The sequence below is a fragment of the Ovis aries genome, chromosome 25 (assembly GCF_016772045.2).
Source record: "Ovis aries strain OAR_USU_Benz2616 breed Rambouillet chromosome 25, ARS-UI_Ramb_v3.0, whole genome shotgun sequence".
NCBI lineage: Eukaryota > Metazoa > Chordata > Mammalia > Artiodactyla > Bovidae > Ovis > Ovis aries.
Window position 1 is genome coordinate 12,789,866 of NC_056078.1, and position 22,098 is coordinate 12,811,963.

Genomic DNA, 22,098 nt, shown 5'->3' on the forward strand with positions numbered 1-22,098 from the left:
TGGCTCAGCCAGGGGGCCTCCGTGTGTGGCCCAGAGTCACAGCACAGACGATCTGCGGTGAATTCTTCCATGCTGGCCTCGTTCAAGGACAGGTTGCAATTCGCAGAGTCTGCAACTGCGTCCACCCCCTCACAATGCAGCCCCTGTCTTGTGGGGCAGGGCAAGGGCTGAGCAGCACACACGGGATAGTAAAAGCAGCCCCACCAGTGGCTGCTTGGTATCTGGGCTGGAACTGGGCAGAGGGCAGCCGCAAGGCTCCCTGGAGGTCCTGGGGCAGAGCCCAGGATGGGCAGGTGGGGGCCTGTCTCTAAGCCGGAAGGAAGAAGCTTCCAGACATGATTGCATCTGACCTTCTCCTCATGTCTCCTCTCTCTGGCGTAGGGCCTGCAGTGAGCTCAGCTCCTTCGTACTCCTGGGCTTCAGCGTGGGGGAACTTTGTAAAGTTTCCAACCCACAGAAAATTGCCAACCTCTGGAGGCTTGAGGGGGACCCACAACCTCCACACAGAGCCCTTCTCATCCCTGTGGACCGCTGTGGGAGGGAGGAATTGGGGCTGGGAGGTGGGAGAGTTGCTCTGAGTGAGGAGGGTGCTTCTAAGCTTCTAAATCAGCTTCCCGAGAGACCCTCCACCCCCCACCCTGCTGGCCTGGAGCACCGAGGTCTTCAGAACCTTCCAGAACATTCCTCAGTTGTGCAATCCCAGCCCAGGGCCAGTCCCCAGGGAACCTGGAGAAAGAGAAGCTCCCCTTGCTGAGGATCCTTGCATCCTTCTGTTTAAAGGGCAAGAGGGAGGAGAAGGATTCTGAGCTTTTAAGAGAAGGTCGCTCAACAAAACACTTCCTGATGCTCGTCTGACACTAAAAACCTATTAAAGTCATAAACTTCTCCTGCAGAACACGTCTCAAAAATGTATTTATCTAAAGGGCATCTGTGTTTGGTCTCAAACTCAAACGCTCCAAATGTCAGGCCCCGAATGATTTATTTGGGGCGTCTTGTTCCCTCCCTGTGAATTGTCTTCCGGCTCCAGCCCTGATCCTGTCGCCCCTTCCGCTGATGTTTACAGACTCAACAGGCTTCTGTTCACACTGAGGAGGCAGCCCAGAGGGAGAAGGGGCGCAGAGGGGTGTGAGTGTGCACCGGTGAGGAGGGATGCTGTCACAGCTGATGGCCCTGCCCCACCTCCTGCCTCCTGAATGCACCTTGTGCCTCTGCCCAGGGTGTCTTCTTAGCTTCCAGGGCCAATCCTCATAGCAGGTCATCCAACCAGCCCCCTGAGTCCTCAGCATATCCCCATGGAGAGGGCCGGGAGATAACTCCAGCACAGTTAAACCAGGAAGCGGACTTCCCCGGCTGTGCAGTGGTTAAGACGCCATGCTCCCGACGCAGGGGACACAGGTTTGATTCCCTGGTTGGAGAACTAAGGTTGCATATGCTGCAGGGCGTGGCCAGAACAACAACAACAACAACAACAAAAAAACCCAGAAAGCACACCTCGTGCCTGTGTGTGCGCTCAGTTGCTTCAATCGCGTCCAGATTCTTTGCAACCCCATGGACTGTAGCCCGCCAGTCGGCTCTGTCCATGAAATTCTCCAGGCAAGAATACTGGGGTGGTTGCCATATCCTCCTCCAAAGATCTTCCCAACCCAGAGATCAAACCCACATCTCCTGTGACTGTTGCAATGGAGGCAGATTCTTGACCACTGAGCCACCAGGGAAACCCAGGAAGCATACTGGGTTCCCTTCAAATTGTTTAGATGGAGCATCTGAGTATCGGCTGGGGAGAGCGGTATCTTGGAGCCCAGACTTCTGAGTGATGATTAAGAGTTGAACAACAGAGGGAGCCAGGAGCAGGCAGAAAGAGCTTTCTAGACAGAAGGAACAGCCAGTGGAGGTCAGTGGCCAGAGAATATGTGGGGCGTCTGAAGTCACTGGGGACGGGGTGGCTTGGGAGCAGAGGGATGTGGGCCCTGGAGAGGGGCTAGATGCTGAGTTCCCAGCCCCAGCGAGCAGGCCCTTGGGTCTCAGGCTGCTGCACAGAGTCCCCTGACAGCCCTTCATCACCACATATTAATATGCACGAGCTCATCAGCCCCTTTCCAAAGAGGCCCCTGAGAACAGGGCCCTCCAGCGCCCACTCTGCCTGCAGGAGGCAGGGGTTTCAGGAGACATGGTCAGGCTTGGTGCTGGGTCTGGAGGGGAACAGAAGATTCCCCAGGATGAGAGAGAGTGTGCCCACGGGGAACCCCAGCAAGACTGCTGCTGTTGGGGGTGGGGGTGGGGGCTCCGGCACTTTCAATCCACCAGGAAACAGAGTGGAAGCTGCTGGATCAGAGCGCCCACTGGGGCTCAGCAGGCTCTGGCTTCTCTGCTCTCCCCCTAGCGGGGGAGGTTTGGGCTAGGAGGCTGCCCGGCCCCCCAGGAGCCCCGGGGAGAGGCTGGGAAGGTGTTTCTTAGAGCATCAATGCCCAATAAATACACTAGCCATGTATGACTACTTAATTTTACATTATTATAAATTCAGTTCCTGAGTCGCACCATCCACAGCCACACTTGGCTAGTGGCCATCGTATTGGATGGGACAGAAGAGGAAGTTGCCACCATCACAGAACCTTCTGTGGACAGCACTAGGGATGAAGGCCAGGCTGGCCAGCTTCCCAGCAATCAGGGGTGCTGAGGGGTGCCCACCCAGACTGGGTAAAGGGTCTACAGCAGGACTGGGAGCTACCCCCCACCACGAACCTGGGTTCAGACAGTCACCTTTAGGGAGGTGTTGGAGAGGAAGCAATGGGGCACCCTAGCTCTATCTGACACAGCGCCCCACCCCCCCACCCCCAACCTGGGGCTGCTACCAGCGCTGAACAAGGTCTTTAGGAGCACTTCCTGGATCGCTGGATCGAGGTGGAGAGACTGGGGGTCAGTCGGTGCCCTGCTTCTCGTGGGCCTGTAAGCACAGGGGGCTGGGGAAGCCACACAGGCTGTGCCCTCTCACAGGCAGGTGGCCGGCCCCTCTCTCCCTCCCTTCCAGGGACAGCGGCCGCCCCACACACACTGCCTCAGCACCCGCACGCCTGAGACTGATGTAGCAGCACCCACCCCATCCTGGGCAAGGAGGCCTCGGAAGCCATTTACAGGACATTAAGTCAATGGACTTCCTATTTGTCAGCACACCAAGAACACAGCAGGCTTTTTCCGCTCCGAAAGATTGCCTGGGTCAGAGCATTCACTCTGCCAATCCTACAGGCTGTAACCCTCTCAGAGACCAGAACTGCACCTTCTAGAGGGGTGGGTGAGGCTGCCGAGGAGGTGCTTCACGGGGAGACAAAGACCCCTGGGGCAACAGAGGAAACCCAAGGCCCACCCTGTCACCTCCCCACTCCCTATGGGCAGCATCCACAGTTCTTCTAGATGAACTTCTCAAGAAGAAGAGCAAATGGTAAATGTGCAGATCGGGTGAAATACAGACTCATATACAAATTTTTGAGCAAAAATAAGGCTCAACTTCATGCTTGTTGATCATTTTAGGTTACATGACCAGGGAGGGACATCCAAGCCCTGTGGACCCTGGCTAAGCAACACTGCCACAAGGCAGACCTTCCTGGCTTTGTGATTCTGCCCTCCCGAAGCACGTGCTACCTGTCACCAGTCTTGTTTTTCCACTGTGGGCCACAGACCAAATCGAGATGCATCATCCATCTTACCTGAAGGTTTTGCCATTTCAGTTTGGAAACTGGAGAAGTCATAAATGGGTTTTGTGATGGTAAAGGTAAGCTTAATTTTTCATTCACCTCTAGCTAATAACTGATGGGGAGATTTGCCTTCGCTTCTAGAAGCAAAAGGGAAAAGAAAAGGCTTCCCAGTGACAGGATAATTTGTCAGAAAGTTATGAGTGAGCACAAGCAGGGCTGTATAGGAAGTGTGTATTGAATGATATGACATACTGGCTTCTAATTGCTGCTGCCTTTCTGATCAATAATACATGTTTTCAAAAAGCCTTCTGTTTGCATTTACACAATGGACTGTAACTACTGCAAAGGATCCATTAAGACCTATTTTAAAAAGTGCATTCGTAAAAACTTGTCTAAATCTGCATTACGAGGCAGATTATGAAACTGCCCTGGGAGATGTTTTTTTCTAAAGAGCATTCAGGCCATATCTGTTGGACTGGCCAGTTCGAGCTCCCTGTTACTGCTATGGCTTGTCTGTAAGCCAGGACAGGCCTTCTCCTTGGTGTCCTCAAGGCAAGAGGCACGCACTGCCAGGCCTGAGGCCCCCATCCGGTTCCAGCGGTCTCCAGCCAGTGGTACCCTTGGGCTGGGGACTTGATGTGAGCAAAGCCCCCAAAGCCCGGGTGAGGTATGAATGAGCATAAATCAACCCACCACTCCCGAATGTGTAATTACATGCTCAGATAAGTGCTGCGGTGGCAAAGAGGACTCTGGGGTTCTAGCGCTCTCTCTCCTTCCACTGAGAAAGCTGTAGGTCCTGTGGGGAGGGCTGGAGACAGGCATTGCCTCCTGCAGACTGGTATCTTTGGCTGCCATCCCCATACAGATAACATACTTGTTACCTGTGCAGGTGGGAAGCCAGAGCTAAGGGCAGCAGACAGCTCTATTCTAGGGGCCACCTGTGTTCTGTGCTACCTGAGCAAGGTCCACTGACCACTCTGGCCTCGGCCTCAGCTTCCACAGCTGACGGGAATCAGTGATAACCAGGATAGCGCCTGCCCACTGCCGCAGATTCACCTGTCCTCAGGCACCTAAGGGGAGGGAGCTCTGCTTTCCTGAGGTCCGGAGATGTTGCAAACATGCTAAGGTCACACAGACCAGAGAGAGATGCCTGGGATACAACTCAGAGCCCACCTGCAACCTTCACACCAGGTCGCTGCCCCCAGCCTACCACCCAGACAGCACCTTGGACTTTAGAGGACCCCTGGAAGAAGAGCCAAAGGAAAAAAAAATCTCATTTTCTAGAAAGCCAGAAACGGTGCTGATTCTGTCAAAGCTTCATTTGGGTTCAGCCTCACAGCACTGCCAGGTAGTTACTGTATTATTACTTCCATGTTCTAGTACACGATGAAGACCCTGAGGCCCCAGTGATGCAGCTAGCCTGGTGATTGTGCTGCAGGGAGGAATGGAAAAGAGATTCTTCCAGAGAAGGGGGAGGGAAGCAGGCGAGGGAGGAAAAGGAAGATCAGAGGAAGGAAGGGAAAAGAGCAAGGTGGGGCCAGAAATTCAGAGAAGAAAAACAACTCCATTGAGGTGGCTCAGGGATGGGTGATTGGGGCAAAGAGTTGACATCAGGCCTTCTGGTGCAGGTGGGCCTTGTCTAGGTCTCGTGGGGGTCTCATGGATATGCAGGAGCCGAGGCCAGAAAGCGCAGTGCTTCACCTCTGCCCTATCCTGGATGACTGTCTGGTCGGGTCTCTGGGCATACACGTGGGGGAGAGTGTGCATCCGCGTCCCTGCATACATGTGCACCCACGCAGCTGGGGACAGAACTACACACAGCAGGCTCCCTGGACTGTTTCTAAGAAGGCAATACCCCCACCATAGTGTCCGATGTCCTCTCAAGACACCCAAGGGTGGTGGTAGAGAGGGAGTGGAAGGGCCTGAGGGCATCAGGCAGGAGCACAGTGTCCCTCGAGATGGTCACCCAGAGCACGACTGGACCTTCGGCCTGACCGGTGTCAGCCAAGGCTTGGCTGGGGCGGCTCCACAAGGGTGGGGCCAGTTGGAAGAATGCGCCAGGCCACCCGTCTTCCCTCTGCATCCTCCTGCCACAGAAGCCTGTAACAAAAAATTCCCTCTTGGGATCTCCCTTCCTAACTCAGGTCCCTTCACTGTGCACAGGCCTGAGCGCTCAGCCTTGGTGGATATTATCCGCACCAGAGGTAGGGCCAGTCCACACCCAGGGGAGTCCCCCACAGCCAACTCTAGCCCCAGAGGTCCAAGGGCCTGAGGCCCTGGGAGGGTGAGGCAGGCAACAACAGCAGGTCTGGTGGCCGCAGGGTGGCTCTCCTGAGCTGGCAGCACTGTGCCCTGGCCTTCTGCCAGCAGGCCGGCTTGGACATCTCAGCTGGCAGAGCCCCCAGCCAGCCTGTCTTGGCAGCTCCTCCTGAGGGCGAGTGACTTCACTTTGACTTCATATCTGCAGAGATGTGCACAGCTCTTACTCAGCTCTGAGCTCAGCCAGGCGGGAGGGCGCGGCTCTGTGCACAGCAGGAAGAAAAGACCCTGAAATAGGGGCACCTCAGGCCTAGGGACCTGGGATCCTCCCACCCCAAGGTCCCATGTGCTTCCTCTGTGCCTCGGTGGGGGCCTGACCTCAAAAGGCAGCTGGGAGGTGGGAGAACAGTGGCCTTTCCCCCCAGGAGCCTAGCACTCACCTACCACTTCACCCCAGGACCTCCCACCTTAGGGATCCAGAATCTTCCCTCTTTAGTATCAGATGTGTTTATGGGCATCATTTCTTGGGGCAAAAGTTAAATTCTTTTGGGCTCCAGTTCCTTCTTGCTACTTGCTCTGCCACCCTGTGAGCCCCACACCCTAAGAATCCTAATCTGCGGTCGGGGAGAAAGGGTATTACCCTCCAAGCATCCCGTTGAAGCCAGCTCCCCGTCTCTTTGAAAGGTGTGCCCAGTCTGCTGCTTGTTTTCATTGGCTGGACCAGTCCTAAAGAGGGGTTCACAAACTAACGCTAGGACACCCCCGAAGGGACTAGGAGCCACGCGCCAGGCGCACCCCTGGAGCGCGCAGAAGGCGCGCCGGCTCGCGGTCCCTCGCGGGGGCTCTGCCCTCCTCCCTCCTCCCCCCTCCCTCCTCCGGCCCCCAGAGAGGCCGCGCTCCCACCGCACCTCCCCCCTCCGAGAAATGGCGGAGGATGCGCGCCGCGCCCGGAGCCTGGAGGCGGGGCGCCTGCCTCGTCTGTCCGCTCCGGCGCACCCCCAGCCAGTCCGCCCAGACCCCGCATCCCCGCCTGGTTCCCCTGCCCTCTCTGGGCGGCAGGGAAGGTCGAAGCGCAGAGACAGCGAGAGGACGCGCAGGCTGAGGAAGAGTGACTGTGCGTGCGGAGGTGCGCGGCTCGGGGCTGCGGCCGCCAGGCCGGTGCCCGGGTCCCGCACCTCGCCCCTCCGCGTGCCCCGCCCGGCCTTCGCCCCGCGTCCGGCTCTGGTCTCCTAACCCTCGCGCCGGGCGAACCGCACCGGGCATCTCCCGGGGTGGCACCCCGCGCCCCGCCCTTACCCCCGCACCCTGGCCGCGCCCGCCCCGCCCCCAGCCCGCCCCCCTCGCCGCCCCGCCCCGCCCCTGCCCTCGCCTCGGGTGCAGCCCGCGCCCTCCCCGCCTCAGTCCCGCGCCCGGAGCCCCGCGCACAGCTGCGGAGAGTGCCTGGGAGCCCGCGCCCCGACGCTCGGCGCCCGCAGTGTTCGCCGCGCCCTCCGCTCCGGGACGGGCATGGGGCGGCCCGGCTGAGCACCGCACCCCGCCGCTGAGCCCCCCAGCCCGAGGAAGCGTCCCTCTCGCCGCGGCTGCAGTGTGTGCATCGGCGATGGCGAAGGCGACGGCCAGCGCCGCGGGGCTGCGGTTGCTGCTTCTGCTGCTGCCCCTGCTCGGCGAAGGTGAGTTCTGTCGGGGACTGGTGCCCGCGGCGGCCGGGGCGAAGTTGGCGCCGCGCGGTGGAGTGGTCGCGTTCGAAAACGCCTTTCTGTTTGCGGCGGGCAGCGGGCCACGCAGTTACTGGCCGCCTGGGCTCCGCTGGGAGTGGGGTGGTGTGGCGGGCAGCGCGCCTCGGGCCCCAGGCTGGGCGGATCTCGGGCCGGAGAGGGACGCGGGCCGGGCGGCCAGGGTCGGTGCCCAGGGCCGGAGTCGCAGCCGCGCTTGCCTGCCTGCTTGCGCCTCGCGCCACAGCGGCGTCTCGGGGCGAACCGAGCGGGTCTTGTCGGCGTTTTGGTGCAGTTCGGGGAGGACGGGTAAGGTAGCCCTAGAAAGCCTGCCACTGGGGCAGGAGGAGTTGCGTTTCTGTAAACAGTTGTTCCGTCTTGGTTTCCTTTTCGCAGTCCACGTCGGTGCGTTTCTCCTCCAGCTCTGATATCCTCTCTCAGGTGAGAGCGGAGATCTGCTCTTTTTAAAACGGTTGCTTTTCCCTTGTGCGATCTTGCCACCCTACTCCTTAAAAATCCCCCAAGCCTGTGGCCTCCAGGGAGGCTGCCCTCGAGGGCCCGCTAGGGCTGGCCCAGCGCCGCCGGCCCTGGTTCCAGTTCCACGCGCGTCTTTAGAGTCTCCTGCTGCTGCCCCGCAGGGGCACCTGAAGGTGGGGCCTTTGGTACCATTTGACGGTTCGGGGCCAACCAGCACCAAGCGCTTTGACCATCCTGGAGTGGAGTAGGGCTGTGTGCCATCAGCATCGGTGCTGGGAGGGTTCAGACTGGTCACTGTCCCCACCTCCAAAACTCTTGACAAGATGAATGAACCCCAAGGCTGTGGAATCTTTGCTCCTTACCCCCCGTGGCCACGAATTTTAGTTTCTCTCAAATTGTCCCGGATTTTTCTATCTTAAATACTTACATGTATGTATGCACCAAATTTCCCTCTGAGAGTAGCCCCCACCACCCTCCTCCACCTTTCCCTGCGGCCTTTGGGAATACAAAAGGTTCCCTGCTTCTGGCTCTGGGTCCTGCATAGACCGTCGTTTCACAGGCCTGCCCAAGGTTTCATTTGTGTGACTGGATCCTAAGCTCAAGAGGCAGATCCTTAGACTGGGATGGCCCCCAGCCAATCACAGGAAAGGCAGGAGAGAAATCCTTTCCATGCCCTGGGGAAGAATGGGGAAGCACTGGGAGTCTGGGGTTAAGGTGCTGGGAGGGGGAAACTGGCAGGCGAAGGCTCAAGACGGGAGAAGTAAACACAAACAAGGTGTTGAGAAGATCTCTTGTAACTCTGCTTTGCAACTCTAGTGATGGGCGGGTGATCAGGTGAGAGCCGGAAGCCAGGGTGGGCTGGGCGGCCTCAGAGCCTAGCAGAGGACTTCCCACGCCTTTCCTATGTTTAGCCAGGGTGTCCAGCTGAGGCTAGGAGGACTGGACTGGGGGCGGGGCCGCTAGCATGGACCTGTGACACTTGGTAGGAATGCAGGTGGCTTTTTCACAGCCTGGACTCACGGAGTGGGGTGGTGGGAGAAATGCCCTCCCATCCAGGGAAAGCAGGCCTCCTGCCCCACCCACTCTTCCAACGGCATGAGTAAGAAACCGTGACTGGTGACACAGAGTGGAGAGGTACCCAGGAGGAGACAGCCGGGCGTTTGGAGAGGCCTGCGGGCACACTTTACTCAGAGTGGCGGTCCTGAGCTCTCTCGGCGTGGTGCTCCAGACTGCCGCTAGTGAGCCGGGGCCACTGCTCCGGGACTCGCCCAGGCTGGGAGTAGCCCGGCCTCGGGGCGCCCCCTTGTGGATGCAGCCCTTCTGTGGCCGTGCCTGTTACCTGCTGGGTCTCTAGGGGATGAAAGCCTTCCCTGCTGTCCTAGACCGGCCTCCCGCAGACCGGAAGCTCTCTTCTGTGCTGGACAACTGCCGAGAGGCAGGGTAGGGAGGCAACCAGACGGAGCGGCAGTGGGCTGGACCCGAGTGTTGGGGAAAGAAAGCACTGCCTCAGGGCTGGCAGGGATGGGCTAGAGGGCTCAGGGGGGCTCAGAGCAAGGTCATAGGACATCACCAGACCCCTAGGGTGTGCCCCCCTCCACGTGTACACACTCTCATTGTGTAAGAGTGCGTGCGCCTTCAGAAAAGGTGCCATCCCAGACACAGACTCCCAGAGTAGGGCAGGACTGCTCACCCACAGCCTGGAATTTGTGTGAGGGCACAAATTCCATGGGTACGTGCACACACATACACACACACACACACACACTCCTGAATCCATGCTCACACACTCACACTCACTCTTGGCGATCACTGAGACACCACTGCCCTTTCTCAAGGATACATGATCATGAGGCTTGTAGACACACTCACGCCCATGCTGGGCCCCTCACACTACACCCTCATCTGGGAAACCCAGCCCCCCTCCCTGCCTTTCCCATACACTGGGACCCCGGTGTGTATACACAGAGACACTTGCCCCTCCCTACTCACACTCAGGGGGCACAGCCCGTCCACCCGGGGCATCCTGGATCCAGAGCTAAAGAACTCCCATCATCTAGAAGTTGTTCTCAGAAGATTGTGGCGTTTGGCTGCTCCAGTACAGGTACGGCGTCCCTGTGGCGTGGATGAGGAAACTGAGTCCCAGCTTCCAGGGCTCACCCTGAATGTCTCAGGCTGACCGCTCACCCAGCACCTTCTCCCTGCCTCCTGCTCTTCCTCACTAGGCCTCACACCTCCTGTCTTCCTGGCCTGGCCTCTGGGGTCCCATTTTGCTCAGCACCTCTGCCCACTAGGAGGGACCTGCCCTCCGTGCCTGCAGGCCCCTGGGGCCTCTCACTCCCAGTACTGGCCATGACTTACAGCCTGCTCTCCAGGCTGCGGGCCCTGGCCCTCTGCAGTTGGAGCTGGGTGTGCCACTCCTGCCCGGACCAGCGGGTGCCAGCAGGTCCTCAGCCAGGAAGGCTGCTCTGCCGACTGTTTCTCTTTCTGCCCCTTCCCTCTCTGGCCAGGGACGAGTGATGGTGTGCTTCACCAGGCTCACCTGGGTCCAGCCTCCCTTGTCCTCCACCACAGCCCCCTAAGCCCTTCTGGCCTCTGGGAGCTGCCTGTGGCCCACACTGACTGTCCTGGGCCCTAGCAGAGTCCAGCCTTCTGAGGGAGCAAGGGACTGGGTCAGCTGGTAGGCTCCTAAGGGTGGGGTCTGTGAGCAGAGAGCAAATGGGGAAGTTTATTGAGACCATTGCAAAATTGCCTTTATTCTGCAGAATTGCATTAGGGACGGCTAAGTAAATCACTGGTTTCCTTGGTGGTGTGAAGAAAATGGGATTCTTTCACCTAATGGGGTGCTAATGGCCTTTTAGCCAGGGGAGGAGAAAACAAATTAAAAATTATGGTATCTGTTAAACTGGAGTATGGGGTGCCAAGGGGAAGTGGGGTCGGGGGCAGGAAAATGCTGCCTCGCCTGAGGCCTTCTTCCCCTGTGACCTGAGAGAGGTGTCCTCTGCCGATTGGTCTTAACTGGATAAGGTGATGCCAGCAACGGCCACCCCAGGGGGCCCACGGCCTGCTGATCCTGTGCTCAGCACCACCTGTCTGCTACTGACTGTATCCTCCCGAAACCCGGAGGGATGTGGCCTTGTTTTCCCATTTCATAGGTAAGGAAACTGAGGCTCCCACAGCCTGTGTACCTGAGCCCGTGAAGAGGTCTTCATGACTCTGCACCCCTGGTTCTCTGGTTTTCAGCAAGCCTCTCCTCTGGGCCAGCGGCAGTGGGGACCTGCGACAGGGCTCAGGAGGGGTCCTGGGCGGGGGGGAAGGTGGCCTGAGCCTGCTCACCCACTGGTCACCCCCTGGTGCGGTGCTCCGGGGGCTCGAGGGACAGCCTGGCCTGGGTCTGGGGGGAAGTGTGCTGCCATGCCAACACCTGAGTCAGGAGCCCCCAGGACTCTGGCTGTTTCTCAGGTGAGACTGCTACTGTAGCTGATGTCTGGGAGTCCTACGGGTCCAGTAACTGCCTCCAGGTGGGGTCCTGCCGTAACTGGCCCCAGGAAGGGGGCGTGCTAATGGTGTAGGCTGAGAATGTGGCCCTTGCACCCGCCTCTGCCTGGGGACCTAGAACCTGACAGAAGCCGCTGTGCTGAGGAGTGGGAGTGAGGGGCAGGGGCTGGGCTTCAGGGCGCGTGGGTACGACTGTGTCTCCTTACTTGGACCCCAGGACATGCTGGGAGAAGAAAGTGCCCACTGGGCACCCCAGGAAAGAGGCAGAGCTGGAGAAGTGCCCCCCACAACAGTATTGCTTTCTTCTATGCTGAAGAAGCTGCTAGTTTCCACTGTGGAGACCCACCCCCTTCCTGTGGATGTGGGGGAGGACACTTCCTCATGTGGGGGCTGTGTTCCGCTCCAGTCCCTCATCTCCTCCTCCTCTTCATTTCTTCCTCTTCCTCCTGGTTTCTGCAATTGTTTTTCTGAGAGTGACTTAATAGTAACAATAACACTACTGGTGAGCAGCGCACAAACACCCTCGGAGGGACCACCTGCTGCCCAGGGAGCTTCTCCAGGACTAGGGGAGAACGCAGAAGGTGACTTTGACCTCAGAGCTGTCTCCCTATAGGAGAAATGGGCAGTAAAGGAAGCGCCAAGCGGTCACTTATCTCAGATGTGTGTGTGATTTCAAATGGAAGTGCGTGGCAGAAGGCAGGCTGGGGGGCCGGGCGGGAGGGGTGATGGTAGGCTGCCAGGCAGGAAAGGGGCCCTCCTGGGCTTGGGCCTCAGGGTATGATGGCAGTGGAGGTCATCCCCCTCCCTCCCTCCCTCCCTCCCTCTCACTTGCTTCCCCTGGGTCTTCACGGGCCGAGTGCTATGCTTAATGGGTGGGTGCACTTCAGCCTCTGGAAGGCTGGGGGGTTGATATGACTCAGAGAGATCAGCCCAGGATGTCCCTCTGAGGGCCATGACCTGGGTGCCCTCAGGGGGTCCTGAAGGGGTGTGAAGACTCAGGCCTCCAGAGCCCACACTGCTTTCCCTCCCTGCTCCAGAGCAGCAGAGTGGCATCCCAGGCCCCCCTTCCCCGACCCCCACGTTCCCATGCTCAAGGGAGGCTGTGGCTCCTAAGACAGGCTCCACCACACCTTAAAAGGACCTGAGAGAATCCCTGGGAGCCCCTGGGGACGGAGCCTACCTCCTGCCTGGCTTTGCCTCCCAACCCTCCTCCCATCCACCTTCCCTGAGCTCTGGACCAGACAAGACCTGGGCTTCCATCAAGCTCTAGCCTCACCGCTGGGTAACTGTGGGAGCCCCTGGCGCCTGTCCCTGAGGCTGGAGGCTGTAAGCCAGTGGCCCTATGAGCTGTCCACTCTGAGACCCTGGGCACAGTCGGGTGGGGTGAGAGAGAGCAAGGAGGTAGAACTAGAAAGCATGGTTGTGGGGGTGATGACGCCAGTGGGTCCTTGGGGAAGGCCGTTCAGGCACCACCTGGGCCCTCAAGGAGAGCAGGTGGCCAGCCCTGAGCAAACACCTCTGTTTGCTTTTGCCTGGTGAGTGGCTCCAGAGAGTATAGCAGTCAAGGCACCGCTGTAGAAAGGCCACCTGTGCACCTGGACAGGTGTGTGCCCACCTGTTGGTCCAGCCGACGCCAGCTTTCCATGACATCAGTGATACCTAGTGGGGCTGGGGGCCTCTGTGGCAGGCAGGGCCCAGTCCTGGGACCAGCTCAGAGAGACGCCCCTGCCCCTGCAGACCCAGGTCCTGGGGGCCTCAGCCCACCGCCCCCAAATTCAGGTACTGTGACTTGACTTTATCCCTGTCTTAAGCCTTCGCTCTTCTGACTTGGGAGCTACTGTCTGGGTTCCACAGAGCCGTGGGTTCCAGAGAAGTGCCCAAGGGGCAGGGTGGCCAGGAGAGGGAGGCAGAGCTCTGAGCTGTGCCCTGAGTACCAGCTCTGACTGCCCTGTAATAGGAGAAAGTCTGCTTCTGAAACAATCAGAACCTCCCTGGTAAGACAATGGACATCAGAACTGGTTCTAGTTCCCCATTCCCGCCTATGTGATTGCCAGAAATTTCCAGTGGTTCTTAGTCTTAGCAAACGGGAAAAAGACACCATATAAATACAAGTTCCTAAACTTTAATTAACAAAAAGAGGGAAAGAGAAAGTATAAGTTCCTAAGCTTTAACGAGCAGCCTGGAAAATGCTTGGGAAGCTATACGTTCCGTGTGCCAGAACCTGAGAGTGAGACAGCTGTGGTGGTGGGGGGCGATCTGGGGGTGCGCAGCTTGGTGGTAGGAGTCCGAGTGGAAGGAAAGAGTTTACGGGGTTTCTTCCTCAAGTTTTTCTGCCCCTGAAACAGTCAAAGACACAGATACAGTGAAACACGGAAAGACCCAGAAGCTGGGGGGCAGGTCGTGAGTGGGCTTTCTCCTTGCCTCCTCCCCCATCCTGCCCTTCCATCCACTGCTGTCTCTTTTTTTTCTTTCTGGGAAGGAGAAAGGATGGAATCAGGGCTCCGTTCCGCCACCTCTTAGCAATGACATGGGCGCACAGCTACCATGCACTCTGCTGTGAGCACATGCTTTGCCACTGGGTTGAGCCGCCTCATCAGATTGGCAGCTGCAGGGGATCTTTACAGGAGACCACGCGTGTGACTCCACAAAGCCTTGAGAAGTCTCGCCGAGGACCCTCTTGAATCTGCTTCTGCAGCCTCCTATCCCCCGTACCTGTATGAGCAGGAAAGACTGGACTTGGGGGTGACAGAAACCCCCAGTCTCAAAGTCTCAATACTGTTCCTTTGTCTCCTGCTCCTGCCCCGCCCCCACCCTTGGTAGCCACTCCCCACCTGACTGTGCACAGGAAGGGCCCAGAGCTCTGAGGAGTCAGGTCTGTAGGGCCCTGGGCTCTTTGCCCATGTCCACAGGCTGGAATCCCATCACAGAGTCCTTCTCTCTGCAGGAGAAGCTGATGTGCAGAGGAGAACATGGTGGTTAGGTGGGATGCACGCTGGAGCACCTGTGCAGACTCCTGGGGTCCCCTCTGGACTTGTGCCCCTGCCTCTTCCAGGGTGATCTCTCCTGTGGAGATGGGGGGAAGAAAGGGGTGATACACAACTAAAATTCACTTCTTTTGAGGTATGAAATTCACATAACAAAATTAAAGTGAACAGTTCAGTGGGATTTAGTTCATTCACAGCATTGCATGTTCATCACCCCTGTGTAGTTCCAGAACCTTATTGTCAACCCCCCAAAGGAAACCCCATACCCATTAGGCAGTGCACCTAGTCCCCCCGCACTAGCCCCTGGTGACTGCCCCTCTGCACCTATCTCTGTGGATCTATTTTGGGTATTTAATATAAGTTGGCCTTTGGTTTGTATCGGGATCCTTTTACTTGGTTGGAGGTGCATCCACATTGTAGCATGTATTGGTATTTCATTCCTTTTTAAGGGTAATATTCCATTGCAGGTATTGAGTTGGCCAGGAAGTTTGTTTGGGTTTATGAACTTTTGGGCCAATGCAACATGTATCACATTTATTTATTCATTCATCTCTTGGTGGACATGTGGGTTGTTTACACCTTTTGACGTTTGTGAATAATGCTGCCGTGAACATTTATGTGTGAGTATCTGTTTGAATCCCTGTTTTCAGTTCTCTTAGGTGTTTACTTTGGAATAGAATTGCTGGGTCATGTGATAATTTCAGCTTTCTTTTTTGAGGAACTGCCAAGCTATTTTCTGGTAACAACTGAAACATTTTACAATTTTACCAGCTGTGTGTGAGGGTTCTAGTTTTACCACATCCTCACCAACACTTGTTACTTTCTGTTTATATTTTTAAATTGTATCCATCTTCTTGGATACAGAGCAGTGTCCTTACCTATGGTTTTGATTTGCTTTTTCTTAATTATCAGTGATGCTGAGAGTCTTTTCACTTGCTTCTTGGCCATTTGTATCTCTTTTAGAGAAGTAACTATTTTGCCCCTGTTTTAATTGGGTGGACCTTCTTTTGTTGTTGAGTTTACTTTGCTTTATCAGATTTCCACCAGGTGTTGCCAAGAAGCAGTTTTTGGCCAGAGACATTTCAGTGTCTGAACCCCAGGTCCCTTTTGAAGAGGACACAGGTTCATCCAGTGTCCTTCTGTGGGGTTGAGTCACTGGGACCCTGAGGATAGTCTCAGAAGACACAGACCCTAAAGCCGCATTGAGCTCAAATGTCCCAGAAGCAATGGTGTCCCTTCTTATATGTGAGATGCCAGTGGCCAAGGACCCTTATGGCAGAAAGTACAGAGGAACTAAAAAAAGCCTCTTGATGAAAGTGAAAGAGGAGAGGGAAAAAGTTGGCTTAAAGCTCAACATTCAGAAAACTAAGATCATGGCATCTGGTCCCATCACTCCATGGGAGATAGATGGGGAAACAGTGAAAACAGTGTCAGACTTTATTTTTGGGGGCTCCAAAATCACGGCAGATGGTGATTGCAGCCATGAAATTAAAAGACACTTACTCCTTGAAAGGAGAGTTATGACCAACCTAGATATCATATTCAAAAGCAGAGACATTACTTTACCAATAAAGGTTCATCTAGTCAAGGCTATGGTTTTTCCAGTGGTCATGTATGGATGTGAGAGTTGGACTGTGAAGAAAGCTGAGCGCCGAAGAATTGATGGAGAAGACTCTTGAGAGTCACTTGGACTGCTAGGAGATCCAACCAGTCCATTCTAAAAGAGATCAGTCCTGGGTGTTCTTTGAAAGGACTGATGCTAAAGCTGAAACTACAGTACTTTGGCCATCTCATGCGAAGAGTTGACTCATTGGAAAAGACTGATGCTTGGAGGGATTGGGGGCAGGAGGAGAAGGGGACGACAGAGGATGAGATGGCTGGATGGCATCACTGACTCGATGCACATGAGTTTGGGTGAACTCTGGGAGTTGGTGATGGACAGGGAGGCCTGGTGTGCTGCAGTTCATGGGGTCGCAAAGAGTCGGCCATAACTGAGCGACTGAACTGAACTGAAGGACCATCCTGGGGAAGATCTGGGGCTGGGGAGGAATGTGGGGGGTTCTGGGGACCAGTGACCTACCCAGCCCACTGGACAAGCAGGGATGAGCAATAGAAGAACCCCGGGCTGTCCTGTCTTACTAAACCTCAATCCAAACTAAAAATAACCAGGCAGATCTGGGGTAAGTTGATTACCGTAATTGCAGCTGTGTGATGTCGTGCTGCCAGTCCCTTGAAGCTGTTTCCTGGGACAGCAGAAGGACCAAAGCAGTGCGCCCCACCCCTCACACCCAGAAGCGGCACCAGCACCGGGACCCTGCTCAGGGTGGGACGGCCTTGACCAGGGTTAGCAGGAAGCCTCTGTGGGCCCAGGGAGGTCTCATTCAGGAGTCAGGGAGGAGGCAGCTCCTTGCCAGGCTGTCCCATGGATGCTTCTGGGACTTTGTATGCTTCCCTTTTTCTTCCTCTTCCTGCACAGTATCTGGGAGATGTTTGCTCTTGATTCAGACTCCTGGTTATTTATTGCAGGTTGGCGAGTGCTTGATTTGGAAATGAAGGGTAAGGCTGGAAAGGAGGAAGCAGGTTGAAGACATGGTCTTCCTGACCTTCCAGAGTCAGTCAGCATCCTCTCTCCCTGCCTCTGGGACCTTCCTGGTTTTCCAGGAGGTCCTGGCTGGGGGAGCTCTGAGCTCTGGAATAGAACTGGGTGTAAGGGAGAACTAGGGTGTAAAGACCCCAGTATGGGGCAAAGACACACCTCCTCCCAGCAGCCTGGCTCGCCCTCATCCCAGAACGCATCTGCTGGTGGTCAGCCCCTGCATGATCCCTTCACAGCCCGTGACCCAGCAGACACCGACCAGGACGCCAGTGCATTCCCTCTTGCCTATCCCTCTGCCCTCCTCTTTCCTGGGACCGTCCTCCTTGAATCACTGCATCTGATTTGCTTCAGTGGCAGACCTGGGTCCAGTGTCCTCTCCTTGACCTTGTATGAAGGTCAAAAGAGCACAGGGACCATACCCAGGTTAGACTGAGCTCCCTCAATAGGAGGATCTGCCCTTGGCAATTCCCCCTCCCAAGACTCTCAAGGGAGGTGCCAAGAGACCCCGAGACTCCAAGGCTTCCTCCTGGGAAACTGCCCCTAGGACTCTGGACACTGGGCTGAATGAATTCAGTCAGTCTCACTCCAAGGGTCAGAATGTTAGTCTGCTTCTATTTTGTCATCCATTTTGTTCTTTGACTAAATGCTGCTGATGACAAGTTGTCTTTAATAAACCATGTGTTCTTTGTAAAAAAAAAAAAAAAAGGAGGGAGGGAGAAAGGCGGAGAAGTGGCTCTGGCTCCCCGCAGTAGGCGCTTGGTCCCAGCAGCCCTTCCAGGGAGGGTCCCTGTCCTGTTCACAGCTGGGAACAGATGCAGAAGCTGAGCACGGAGCCAGCGTGCGGCAGGCGGAGAAGCGTGGCCTGCGCCTGGCTCTGCACTTGTCTCTCTGCTTTCATGAGTCACGCTGAAATCTCTCCTTTCTATCTAGACTCACTTCTCTTAGGTGAAGTGTGTGTGTGTGTGTGTGTGCGCGCGCGATCGCACGCACACATGCTCAGTTGTATCCTACTCTTTGCGACCACAGGGACTCTAGCCCGCCAGGCTCCTCTGTCCATGGGATTCTCCAGGCAAGAATACTGGAGCGGGTTGCCATTTCCTCCTCCAGGGGATCTCCCCGATCCAGGGATCAAACCCGGGTCTCCTGTGTCTCCTGCATTGCAGGCATATTGTTTACCTGATGAGCCTTCTGGGAAGCCCTTGCTGGTTAACATTAAACCTGGACTGGGCGAGAACGGTGCTGGGGGGAGGGGCAGAAATGGGCAGGACCTTGGCTATTCAAGGAGATGCAGCGAGGTGACAGATTTGTTGAGATCTGGGTCATAGTGCCCTGCTGGGTGTGAGGGGGACAGAGTCAAAGCCTGGGGTGCCCTGACCTGTCGCCCCCCTGGGCGACACACCTGCTGTTGGCTGGGGCCACATAGCACAGGAACCCCAGAGCCAAGAGAGCCTGGTGACCTGCACAGCCATCAGCAGGCCACTTGGGTGGCCAGTCTTTTTCCAGCCAGGCCTTGCCCTGGGTAAAGAAATTAATTGTAACCTAATTGGCCGTTTCCTTTGCATAGCAGCCGGAAGGAACTGCCAGTGAGGCTGGTGATTAACTCAGCAGCAGCTGGGAAATCACATTTGGGCAGGAGTGTCCATCATCTGAGTGAGGCTGTTGCAGCTGGTCCGGGTGGGTGGGGATGTGGGTGGTGGCTGTGGGCGCTTGCTGGGTGCAGCCTCACACCCCTGCCTCTGGGAGCAGAAGGTTGGGGCCTGGGCACAAGGGAGGAGTTTGGGCTCTTGGTTCCATGCAGCTGGGCTGCAGACCTTGTGTGCACACCTCACTACCCCAACCTTCAGCCACAGCCTGACCCCTTCCCTCCCATCAGCAGAGGACTATGCGGATGGCATGGCGGAGGAGGGGGTTGTCAGGAGACCTAGGCCAGGTTGCAGTTCCGTTCTGAGAGCAAGAGGTGAATTCTCTTTCTCAGAATTGGGAAACGGGGAGAGTGAGGTCTGCAGTGAGAGCTCGGGCAAGGTGGGCAAGTCAGAGCTTTTCACGTGTGGAGGAAGGTGCCTGTGCGTACAGGTCTGTGATGCCTCTGAGGCATGACCTGATGACCTTGTCCTCAGGTCTCTCCACCTCTCTTCACCTGCTCTTCCAGGTCCCCAGCCACCCTGGCCAGCAGGGCCCAGGCATTCAGGTGTATGGGGAGACACAGTATCCCTGCATGGGGTCGCCTGTCCTGCCCACCGTGGATCACACAGTGAGGCTCAATCTGAAGGGATGATGGAGGGAAGGCCTGCAGAGCTGGGCTGTGTGTGAAGCCCCTGACCAGACAGGCAGGCAGGAGCCTGGGCTCTGCGCTGGACAGAATCCTCAGGAGCATGGAGAGCCCCGGGCACCCTGGGTGTGCCAGGCTGGCTGCTCACTCCTCCTTGTGTGCCAGGCCGTCCAGCTGGCCCTTGTTGGTTGCCCAGGCCAGACCTGGAAGCCCACTCAGCCTTGTGGCCACAGTGGCTGAGGGCTGCTGGCAGCATTTGGGAAGAGGGAATTTAAGACTGGAATTGGGGCTGCACTCGTGGTGACTAGCGTCCTCACTGGGCACCAGGTAGAGTAGCCAGCCCTGGCTTTTATTCACCACCCACATATGTACTTAGCTGTCCAGCTTTGGGAACACCTGCACAGGCCAGAGTTTTCTCGATGATTTTGTAGACAGAAGCTTCAGTTCCCAGCGTCAGGACTGGGGCAAGCTATCATATTCCCCGCAAGGAGGCACTGGCTTGTGACCGCTAAGCTGAGCCCAGGACCCATGAACAGAGGTGGCTGGCTCTCAAAGTGAGGTGTCCGTGAACCATCAAATTACTGAAGCCAACCCAGGCCTTCCCTTCTCGCCTGCTCTGTGCTGGGCATCAGGCAAGGTTCTGGGAACGCAGCAGTGAGCAGGGCAGGCCCCCGGCTGGCCTGGTGGGTCTTTCCAGTCCAGCTGTCTTCCCACATCTTCTGTGGGTCAAACCTGGCATAGCTGCTTCCTTTGGAAGCCTCTGGATGCCTGGCAGAGTGGTGATGGTGATGATGGCTGGAGGGTGGAGTGATGGTGGCTGGTGATGGTGTAGGCGTGGTCAGCAGTGGTGGGTGAAGGTGTGAGGTGTGGTTGTGATGGTTGTGATGTCAGTGGTGATTAGGGTGTGGGGATGATAATATAGTGAGGGGCTGAGTTCAGGTGAAGTTAGTGATGGTGGTGGTGATGCTGTGTAGGTGGGGGGGTGAAGGTGATGGTGGTTGTGGGGAGAATAGTGGTGATGGTGTAGCTGGGGGTGGTGATTGGGGTTGGGTGATGGTGGTGATGGTTTTATGGCCACACACAGGAGGAACGGAGCATCCCACCAGTCCCACTTATGGCCACAGTGTGCCAGCCTGCGGGGCCCTCTCTGCGCTCATAGGCACAGGCTCTCCTGATCTGTGCTTTTTTCCTAAAAAGCAGAAATTACGTTACAATCCCTTGCAAAACTAGCCTCCACCTGGGACAAAACATGGAGATTGTAGGGTGTGTGGAGCATCCTACAGGGTGGCCCTGCCTGTGAGTGCACACGTGTGCCGTTCTGCCTAGTGTCTCCCTGTTGGCAGTGTTCCTCAGTTACTGGGTCCTCATTTCCTGAGCCGTGGTGAGTGATTTCGTTCTTTGCTGTCCTCAGGGCTCGTTGGCTCAATGGCACCTCGGGCCTCACCCAGGCGGGCCGTGCAGTAGAGGGCTCTGTGTGCCCCACGCGAGCCTCATGAACATTTTGGGTGGGGTGGGGGGCATCCGCGAGGCTCCATTGGGCTCATCCTGCCACTGGCCACCCACCTGTGGCTCCCAGTGCCTGTCAGACCAAGCCAGGGGGTCTTGGCCAAGGTGATCTCACCCACCTCTCTGATCCCCTACCCCCTCTCCTATCCCAGATTCTCACTGTTTTCCAAATATGCCCAGCCGTTACCCTCACCCCCACCCCCTGCCACTCGGTCCATGAAACCGTTTATGTATTAGTTTGTTCCTTTATAGATTCATTGGTGGTTTCACTCACTAGTTTGTTCTTTCAGGCAGATTGTGACCTGATCTGACTGACCCTGGCTCCTCTGGGGCAAGGGCCCTGTGGGGGCAAGAGTGGTCTCAAGGAGGGACTTTCCTGGTGGTCCAGTGACTAAGACTGTGCTCCCAAAGCAGGAGGCCTGGCTTCAGTCCTGGTCGGGGAACTTAAATCTTGCATGCCACAGCTAAGATCCAGTACAGCCAAAAAAAAAAAGAGTGGGCTCAGGGAGGCTAGGTGGTCCTCTAAGCTGGACTGAGATGAGGGAGAGGGTGGAGCGAGTTGGTAGGGATGGCTCTGGTCCTCGGGAGGAGGTCAGGGCTGGTGAGCATGGCAGTCCTTGGCCTGGAGGCAGCCACTCGAGCCATGGGACTGGCTGCCATGTGCTTAAGGAGACTCTGGAGAGAACACCTAGAAGATAAGCTGAGACAGAGGAAACCCACATGGGAGTGAGCAGGCTGGCTCATCAGAGTGAAACAGGAGAGCTCCAAACACAGGAGGTCCTGAAGCAAGCAGATAGAGGAGAGAACCAAGAAGGGACCATTAGAACGAGTACAGAGCTCTCAGAAGCAGGACCCGCGGAATTGTGCTTTTGAAGGACAGAATAACTGTCCTGTAGAAGTCTCAGGGCTTCCCAGGTGGGCTTCCCAGTTGGTGTAGATGCTAAAGGATCTGCCTGCCAGTACAGGAGATGCAGGTTCAGTCCCTGGATCGGGAAGGTCCCCCTGGAGGAGAAAATGGCAACTCACTCCAGATATTCTTGCTTGGAAAATTCCGTGGACAGAGGAGCCTGGCAGGCTACAGTCCATGGGGTCACATAAGAGTTGGACATGAGTG

At 56.6% G+C, this 22,098-nt stretch overlaps 1 protein-coding gene across 3 annotated transcripts in view; it reads left to right on the forward strand.

Moving 5' to 3' along the window:
• The first annotated feature begins 7,344 nt into the window (after nt 1–7,344).
• RET (ret proto-oncogene) overlaps nt 7,345–22,098 on the forward strand; it is a 55,863-nt gene continuing 41,109 nt past the window's right edge. The window contains exon 1 of one of the 3 annotated variants that reach the window (XM_027962134.3): nt 7,345–7,615. In XM_027962134.3, coding sequence (XP_027817935.1) covers nt 7,546–7,615 — 70 coding nt within the window. In that variant the 5' untranslated portion in view covers nt 7,345–7,545. Of the gene's footprint in view, nt 7,616–13,257; nt 13,409–22,098 lie in introns of those variants that run through there. The other 2 variants (XM_042241206.2, XM_042241205.2) reach the window with 2 other exon arrangements.